This window comes from Antechinus flavipes, chromosome 2, assembly GCF_016432865.1.
Source record: "Antechinus flavipes isolate AdamAnt ecotype Samford, QLD, Australia chromosome 2, AdamAnt_v2, whole genome shotgun sequence".
Lineage (NCBI taxonomy): Eukaryota > Metazoa > Chordata > Mammalia > Dasyuromorphia > Dasyuridae > Antechinus > Antechinus flavipes.
In genome coordinates, this window is record NC_067399.1 from 499,954,942 (window position 1) to 499,964,439 (window position 9,498).

At 38.4% G+C, this 9,498-nt stretch overlaps 1 protein-coding gene across 1 annotated transcript; it reads right to left on the minus strand.

Moving 5' to 3' along the window:
• Positions 1–5,439: 5,439 nt before the first annotated feature.
• LOC127550874 (HIV Tat-specific factor 1-like) lies at positions 5,440–8,554 on the minus strand. Its single transcript, XM_051980146.1, has one exon. It carries the CDS (start codon positions 8,441–8,443, stop codon positions 7,094–7,096), a length of 1,350 nt encoding a protein of 449 aa, XP_051836106.1. The 5' UTR covers positions 8,444–8,554; the 3' UTR covers positions 5,440–7,093.
• Between the last annotated feature and the right edge of the window lie 944 nt (positions 8,555–9,498).

Here is a 9,498-nt window from a genome sequence, read left to right on the forward strand (position 1 = left end):
TAAAAAAAAAATCACAATTCCAAATTTCAGAATTTTTGGACCCACTCACAACAACCACTAAGAGTATATTTAACCTATGCAATTTTTCTATAAATCCTCTAATACTGACTATTGTCAATTTGCAAACAGAGGTGAAAACTCAGATTTGTTTAGATTTGATTTTTTATAATTAGTGATTTGAAGCACTCTTTCATATGTTTTTTTTTTAATGGTTTTCAAATTTTTTTTTTTTGAAACCTGCTTATCCTCCATGAATTTTTATCTTATTTCTTTTCTCTCAGTGAATCTCTCAAAGGAACCCTGCAAAGTCCTGGAAGCCTTCTTCAAATTCCTTTAACATGTTGTAGATGCCAGTACAGCTATTGGGATTCTTTTACCTTCAGCACATAAGTAGCCCACTTCTTTTTTCACTCACATTGGTCCTTGATCATATCTTTTATGCCAGTCATTGTTAACAATATGTTATAGCTTAGTTACAACTGCCATTTATCTTTCAATTGTTCTTGTTTTTGAAGTTTTGATTCTTTTGGCATTATAATACTCTCATGTTTGGATATAAGTAGTATTCTTAATATATATATACATATATATATATTTTCAGGAAGGCAAAAAAATTATATAAACACACATATAACAATAAGTATAAGGTACACTTTGAATTTATACAAGCCAGATTTGGGAAAAAGTCAGCTAGGTGACACAGTGGAGAAAGCACTGGGCTGGGAATCAGGTAAAGTTATCTTTCTGAGTTTAATCTGTCCTCAGATACTTACCTGCTTGTGACACTGAGCAAGTCACCCTGTTTGTCTCAATTCCTTTTCCACAAAATAATCTAAAGAAGGAAATTGCAAACCACACCAGTATCTTTGCCAAGAAAACTCCAAATGGGGACACAATGAGTCAGACATGACCAAAAAGTGGTTAAACAATAACAAAAACACATGTATAATTCTGGTAGTGGGTTAAGACCAATATAGATATTTATTTATAGTATTAATCAATGAATGAGCGTTTATTAAATGCCTACTATATTCTAGGCTATGTGATAGGAGCTTAGAATATAAAGACAAAAATTAAATAGTCCCTGCTCTTGAAAAACTGACATTCTGAGGCAGCTAGTGGTACAGTGGATAAAGCGGGCCTAGAGTCATAAAGACGAGAATTCAAATCTGGCCTCAGACACTGGCTGTGTGATGCTGGACAAGTCACTTAACCTCTGATCCCTTCAGTTTTCTCATCTGTAAAATGGGAATGATAATAACACCTACCTTGCAGGATTGTTGTGAGGATCAAATGAAATAATATTTCTAAAAGTCCAAAGCATGGCACATAGGATGCTAAATAATTAATGAAAAATGTATGTATATGTATATAAACACACACACATACATAGTGAATTCCAAAGTAGATTGAAGGAAAAAATCGAATCAAGAAAAGGTCTAATGTAGAAACTGTTGGAATCTTTACAAATTGTTAAGTCATTAGAGCTCTTTTTCTTTTTGCTGAGGCAACTGGGGTTAAGTGACTGTCCCAAGGTCACACAGTTAGGAAGTGTTATATGTCTGAGGTCAAATTTGAACTCAGGTCCTCCTGATAAAACACCTAGCTGGTGTTTTATCCACTCTACCAACTAGGATACAAACAGATAACTTTTAGAAGATGAAATTAAAGCCATTTCTAGTGAGGTAGAAAAATGCTCTAAATCATTATTAATTAGAGAAATGCAAATTAACTTTGAGGTAGCACTTTACACCTCTCAGATTGTCTAAAATGACAGGAAAAGATAATGGTAAATGGTAAAACACTAATGCATTGTTGGTGGAGCTATGAATTGATCCAACCATTCTGGAGAGCAATTTGGAACTATGCCCAAAGGCCTATCAAACTGGATATGCCCTTTGATCCAATAGTGTCTCTACTGGGCTTATATCCTAAAGAGAAAATAAAAAACCGAAAAGAACCCACATCTGCAAAAATGTGTGTAGTATCCCTTTTTGTAGGGACAAGGAACTAGGAAACTGGGGAATGGATAAATAAGTTATGGCATATGAATGTCATGGAATATGATTGTTCAGTAGACTGATTTAAGAGAGGCCTGGAGAGACTTGCATGAACTGATATTAAGTGAAGTGAGTAGAACTAAGCATTGTACACAGCAACACCAAGATTATGTGATGATCAACTGTGATGAACTTGGCTCTTCTCAACAGTCACATGATCCAAGGAAATTCCAATAAACTCGTGATGGAAAAAGCCATCTGCATCCAGAGAGCTATGGAGACTGAAAATGGATCAAAGCACAGAGTTTTTACTTTATTTTTTGTTGCTGTCTGTTTGCTTTTTTCTCATTTTTTCCCTTTCACTTTTTGATCTGATTTTTCTTGTGCAGCATGACCAACATGGAAATGTTTAGAAGAATTGCACATGTTTAGCCTACATTGGATTGCTTGCTGTCTATGGGAGACAGTGAGGGGAGGAAGAAAAAGTTGGAACACAAAATTTTGGAAAAGTGAATGTTGAAAACCATCTTTGCATGTATTTGGTAAAATAAAAAGCTTTAAGAAAGTCAAGGTCCTAAAAAATGGCACTTAGGAGGAGAGCATATAAGAGAATATATGCATCTATTTTCTAGGCATATAAGAGAATCTGTGAAAAGGTACCAACTTGGAAGAAGGAATGTTATGTGTGAAGAATAGCAAGAACACTGGTGTTCAGTTTGGCTGGAATAGAGAGTTTGCCAAAGGTAGTGATAAATAATAAGCCCAGAGACATAGGTTTTGAAGAACATTTAAGCTTTTGCGAAGGCTTCTTCACAGAAGATTTGTTCTTAATCTTAAGAGTTAATAGGGAGCTACTAAAGTTTATTGAGCATCAATAGTATCAGTACTTGTATTACTTACCTCTCAGACATGATGAGGAAATTCACTCCTAAAATTCAACATGATATATAAATGCAAGTTTTTATTATCATATATTCATTACAGCTGTCTACATCAAAGCTTCTTAAATTGTGGTTCATGACTCCACGTGGAGTCATATAATTGAATGTGGGTACCGCAAAAAAATTGGTAAGAGTATAAAGTCTCTGAATACAGTGACAAAAATTAATTCAAAATCAAATGTGAATTCAAGGTGTTTCTGGCAGTACTTGCCTGTGTTGCATTACCCAATTTCACTGCAGCCGTGGCTCTGAACATATGCATTTTGCATTGTGTATGCTTGAATGCTGCCAGAAATACCTCAGCTCAGATTCAAGGAGGTGTTTTTTTTTTTTTTTTCTTTTTGGCTAAGGCAATTGGGGTTAATTGACTTGCCTAGGGTCACACAGCTAGGATGTGTAAAGTGTCTGAGGGCAGATTTGAACTCAAGTCCTCCTGACTTCAAAACTGATGCTCTATCCACTGTGCTACCTAGCTGCCCAGAAGAGGGTGTTTTTTAAAGATATCTTGGGTGAAAAGGGGTTGTGAGTGGAAAAAGTTTAAGAAGCCTTGATCTATATATTCTATTTATAGTAATTATATACACCTTGCACATTGTTAAGTGCTTAGTAAAGATTTTTTCCTTCTTTTTTTCCCCCTGTTCTGTTAGGCTGATTGTTATCAGGGAGATCTGTAATATTCTGGAGCATGAAACAACTATTTTAATGTCATCTGCAAAAAGAAGCATCTGAAGGTCCTCCCCACATACAGAGAATCTGTTCTCCATTTGACCTTTGTACAGGGCTTCCTTCATGATAGTGGAGACTATCTTTGCTGAGTGTATATACATCAAATATTTTGGCCTTACTCTCCCAGGGAGGGCTGATTACATTTCCTTAAGGAATACCCTTGTGAGGTTAAAGTGCCTCTTTTTTCTCTTGTACTGCCAGGATGGGTTTCCATTCCAGTGTGTTCCTCCTTCTGTAAACCACTAGTGTCTAGTTGCCCTGATCCATCTGACCAGTTATTACAGATTAATTTTTACAAAGGGACTTTTGTTTCAATGATATAAGAAGCATAAAAGTACAGACATTTCTCCCAATACTGTGCCCTGTACCATCTCAGTCCCTAGGAAGTATGGGTTCAAATTTTATACAGGCTCATCAGGGTCCCACCACCAACTATACATCCAAGAGCATCAACATTGTTAAGAGGAATAATCCTCTCAGCTACTTTAGGGTCCTAAAACTATCTCTCTACTTCTCAGGCTCTTAAAGCTTATCTGGCTGGCTACAAACCAAAGCACAGACTCTACTCCCAGACTCACTCTCCTTACTTTTCTTCTTTTCTTTCTTCCTCCTTTTTAAAACTGAACATAGGAAATCCTTTATTTTCTTTACCACTGAGAGAAACATCACAAAATTCAAAGGATTCAAATGTGTGTGCATTGAAAATACAGATTCAATAGCCTATCTCACTTGTATGTTACTCCCGGAAATTAAAGACCCTTGTAGAGGCTCCTGAACATTCCACATTCATCTCTGACTTGCTTTATGTGAGCATTTCACAGCAATTTCGATGGTTGACAAAGTCTGCCCTTTTTAACCAAGGCTAGACTCTCTTTAGTCCTTTGGATGCATGTTGATATTGGTAATGGTATTCGTTTCGTTAAAAAAAACTAAAATAAAACCATAATACTATTAAGAAAAAAATTTTTTTTGGTTACACAGCTGTTGTCCCAATCAGGAGCTTGGGATCTCGAACTCATGAGGTAATCCCTATGCTTGGACATATCTATTTTTCAGGAGCTTGAACCAAAAAAGGAAAAAGGAAGAAAAAGGCCTAAAACATTCCTCTTAGCCAGGGATTCAGGTTTAATTAGACAAGCACATGTGTCCAGCTGGTTTATGCTTTTGCTACAAGACATCATTGCCCCTGGAGGTGGGAAGATGAGAGAAAATCCTCTCTTCTAACTAAAAATCCAAAGGAGAGTAAATACTATTTTTAAAAGTCCTCAAAAAGGTGGGAATTTTACTATTATAAGCTGCCTCTGCTGACCTTCCAAAATACACAAATTCATTTCTAAGCTTTACTTAAAATGAAAAAACAAATTTAGAAACAAACAAAAAAACAATGTTTGTATTCACAAATTATGTATATAGAAGGAAAGGATCCTAAGTCCTTTTCTTTATAACACTGTTCCTTTTTTCTCACCAGAAAACTGCAAGGCAAGAAGAAATCACAGCAAGAGAACAGCCAAGTTCTGGTTGACTAGTGAGTGCTTTTTGAATTCCTTGCCCCCTCCTCTCTCCAAGTTCTTGTCACTTGGCCAGAGAGGCTCCTCTTCACCACATAATTAGCATACTAGAATCAGTTAAAAGATGTCCACATATGCTTCAAATATGGGTACTGCAAGAGCTGAACATTCTGCACTTGCTCATGAGAGCTAGTTCACTGCCCCCCCCCCCATTATACACATTTATCTCTTTTATGTCTTACTTGATAATGATGATCCAGAAAATCAATCTACAAGCATTTATTCAAAATAACCCTTGTCTTTAAGGAGCTTACATTCAATGGGGGAAGAACTGTTGGACAACATTATTCCTGTGGTTACATTTATCACAGAATCTGATATGAGTTTTAGAAATTTTTTTTATTGTACTTTACTGACTCAAACTTTTTTTTGGTAATAACAATAAACACAGTAGGATCATGTATTCCCCATACCTTTCAATCAATTATGTGACTGCAAAGATGTGGTCTGTTGTAGAAAATTGTCTACAAGAGCCCATGTCTTCCCTTCTTATATTTTCATCAAGGACACTCTACATATGTACATAAGTTAATCTCAACAATTTTACAGAGATGAACACATAACTATATAGGTCAGTTGTTGCTAATGTCCTCTCAGTCACCATTTTTTGGGTAATGATACTCTTAACACATTATCAATGAAGAATTCCGCAGGAGAAGTAGCATGAAGACTGTTATCAGAGAGGTATATTAACAGAAAAAGAGGGCCAATCACAAAGGGAAAGTGAAGGGTAACCAATGTCAAGAGACATGGAGGAAGGCCCCCAACACTACCATTAAGTTCCTTGGGGGTGGAGGTGGAGATGGGGGTTATGGGAGGATGTGAAAGAAAATTAAGTCAGGTTGCAATCTTCAACAGTGAAGAAAATACCCACACTGATAAGAAGAAAGTCTATTAAAGGATTGAAATGTTTGAAGAAATACCATCCATGGTTTCTTCCAATCATTTCATTTACTTCTTTGAAATATATTGAAAATCAATCCCTCAATGTTTTGAAAAATATATTAAGTCCAGTACAGATTTCTTAGTGTATAATTTGTCTGGTCCAGCTATTTTTCTTTTTTTTTTTTAAATTAAATTTTCTTTTTTTCAATTAACAAAAATCTATTCTCTCCCTCCCACCTCCCCTCTCCCACTAAAAACAAAACAAAGCAAAACCCTTGTAACAAATTATGCATAGTCAAGCAAAACAAATTCCTGCATTGGTCATGTCCAAAAAATATATGTCTCATTCTGCACCCTGAGTCCATCACCTCTCAGTCAAGAGATGGGTAGCATGTTTCATAATGGGTTCTCTGGAATCATGGTTGGTTATCACGATGATCAGAGTACTTAAGTCTTTCAGTTTGCCTTCACAATATTGTTGTTCCTGTATATATTGTTCTATTGGTTCTGCTCACTTCCCTCTGCATCAGTTCATATATATCTTCCTAGCTTGCTCAATTTCATCATTTCTTTGTTTAAAAATAGAAAAACATTTAATAGTCGTATTTAAAATTCAACTTAAGCCTTAAATTCAATTTAATTATCAAATTATCTTTAGTTTTATGATCACAAATTTTGAAGTTAGACTACAACATACTTCACACATAGATACCTTTAGAGACTTTACAAGCAAGGAATTGACATGAACAAATTCTGTTCACTCTGTACCAGGGACTTGGGGATGTTTCACTAGGTCAGCCCATTAACATATTTTTAGTTCCTCATTAAATACTGCTTTTAATGAAAACTTCAAAGCACTAAGTGGATGACATCTGATTAATATGCATGTATTCATGGAAACACTACCAGTAATCACCCTGAAGCACAAAGAAAGAAATCCAAACATTGCCCTACAAAAAGCATGCTTAAGAGGTTAATGGCATGCCTGGTCTTGATTATCACTGAGGCCCAAGCTGCTGTCCTTAGACTGGATCCCTCCTCTACTGCATTCCCCATTACCAGCTTCCTCCTTTGTTCCAGGTGAGGTCATATCCGCTAGGGACGGTTTCCCTTTTCCCAGGCCCACACTTCCGGAAGCAGAATTTGGATCAGAGGAATCCGTTTCTTTCTGTTTGTTATGATGCTCTAAAAAAGACTCCCAACCTTTCAGTCTTTCTTCCCTCTCTCTTGAGGTCTCCTCCACCTGAAAATCAGTCACTCCATCCCACACTTCCACGTTTAATTGACGACCACCAAACCACCTGCCATTGAGGGCTTGAATGCACAGGTCAGCTTCCTCGGGTTCCTTATAGGACACGGAGGCCACCCCGTCGGGGTGTCGGTCAAAGAGAAGGACCTTCTTGACTTGCCCAAACTTTTCACACTCTGTTCGCAGGTCTTCCCGGATCTCATTTAGTACCAGCGGGTCAGCCTCGAAATCCTTCGGGTGGAACATGTTCTTGATGATAACCACCCGCTCATGCCGCATTCGAGTGGTGGTGGCTTTCTTCTCGGGCCGCCAATCCAGCTGTTTTTGCTGCTGAGACATCTTTTTTCTGTAGTCTTTGCATTTCTTCTTCTTTTTGCTGGCATCGTACTCTCCCTTTAGCTGAAACTTTGCCATTTCCACATGCAATTTGTAGCCTCTGATTTCATCATCATCCAGAAGTCTTAATGCTAGATCCACAGATTCTCTCTTCAAGTAACAGCAAAGTCCATCTCCTTTAAGATTCCCTTGTTTATCTTTATAAAGTTTGATTTTATATTCTTCTGTCTGTGGGTCTCTCATGATGATGCCACATTTGGACATGAGCTGTACAAATTCATCTTTTGTAATGTCTGGAGGTAAGCCAGTCACATACACATTTGTATTTTTGTCTTCCTCGACATGAAACCATCCCGGCTCAGGCTTTCTTTTTTCACCTTTCTGTTTCTTTTCAGCGTTCTGTGTGGCTTTTTGATCCGCAGCTTTTTGGGAAGCTTTTACATCCACATCAGCCTCTTTCTCTTTTTGCCCACCGGAAGAAGAGGAGCTATCAGCAGGGAACCCATAATTAGCCTGATAATTGGCAAGGAAATCCTCCGTAATCTTAGGGAACCAAGCTTTCTTGTCTCGGTCCCACTCGTAGGCGGTGCCATCTGCCGGGTCCACGAAAGTGTAAGGGTCATCGCCCTCGGGGCCCTCCGGCGAGCCGCTGGCCGCGAGCTTGGCCTCCTCTTGGAGCTGCTGGAGCCTCAGCTGTTCGTTGAACTCCTCATTGACGTCCCGCCTGCAACTGCTCATATCTCCGCTCTGGGCAGGCACCTCGGGCGCCCGGTCCCGGTGGGATCCCCGGACCTGGGGAGGCAGCGGAAGGAGAAGGAGGGCGCGGGAACACGTCCGGGAGGGGCGGGGCGGAGTGGGGCGGGGCGCGGAGAGGAGAAGAGGAAAGTGCGCTTGCGCGGACCGCGACGGAACAGCCCGCGGCTGCAGAGGCGGGGTGGCGGCGATGCTGGTAGCAGCGGCCGCTTTGGCGGGCTGATGCAACTGCAGCTGAGCCTGCGGCCTTTCCGGCAAGCGTTCTTCTGCGTTCACGTGCCACCTCTTAGCCCTGACCCCAAATGATGGGCAGCGCCAAGTTCCCAGTTCTTTGCCGCCACAAAAAGGAGCCGTTATGAATTTTTGTATATAGGGGACTTAAGTCCTTTAAAGGTTTTTTTTTTAGCTATAGTTCAAATATACATAAGTACACACATAACATACACATACATATACACTTTCACCTGAGGTGTCCCAAAATCTTAGTTCTATTCTAAGATTTGATAGCGTTAAAAACAGAACTAAGACTTCTTGTAGGTGTGTGTGTTGTGTATGTATGTATGTATATATTTGTAACTGTAGATACATGCATAGATATGTCCAATATTATACAGTATAAACATAAGTGTATATGTATATGTAGACATATGTGTACATGTATGTAAATGCCATTTAGTAGGAAATCAACCATATCGCGTGTAATATATATTTGGTATATTGCATATATGGTGCATTATGCCATATGGCACATGGTACATATACATATGCGTATTTATACAGCATTTATTACAAAATACTTAAATGTGGTGATATAAGATTGGATATGTGTGTATAGTGTGTGTATACAGTGCATTATGTAAGGCACATAAATATATTCCATATTTTTGAGAATGTGAATATACATATGTATACAGACACTTAGTCACACGCATGTATACATAGACACACACAGAGCATGTCTCGAAAAAAATCTTAGTTCTGTTTTAAGCTTTGATATATCCACCAAAACTGTACTAAGAAAATGTGTGTGAAGATATGTA

Bases quoted from the DNA above. Each gene is read 5' to 3' on its own strand.
- LOC127550874 (XM_051980146.1), bottom strand. From the start codon at position 8,443: ATGAGCAGTTGCAGGCGGGACGTCAATGAGGAGTTCAACGAACAGCTG.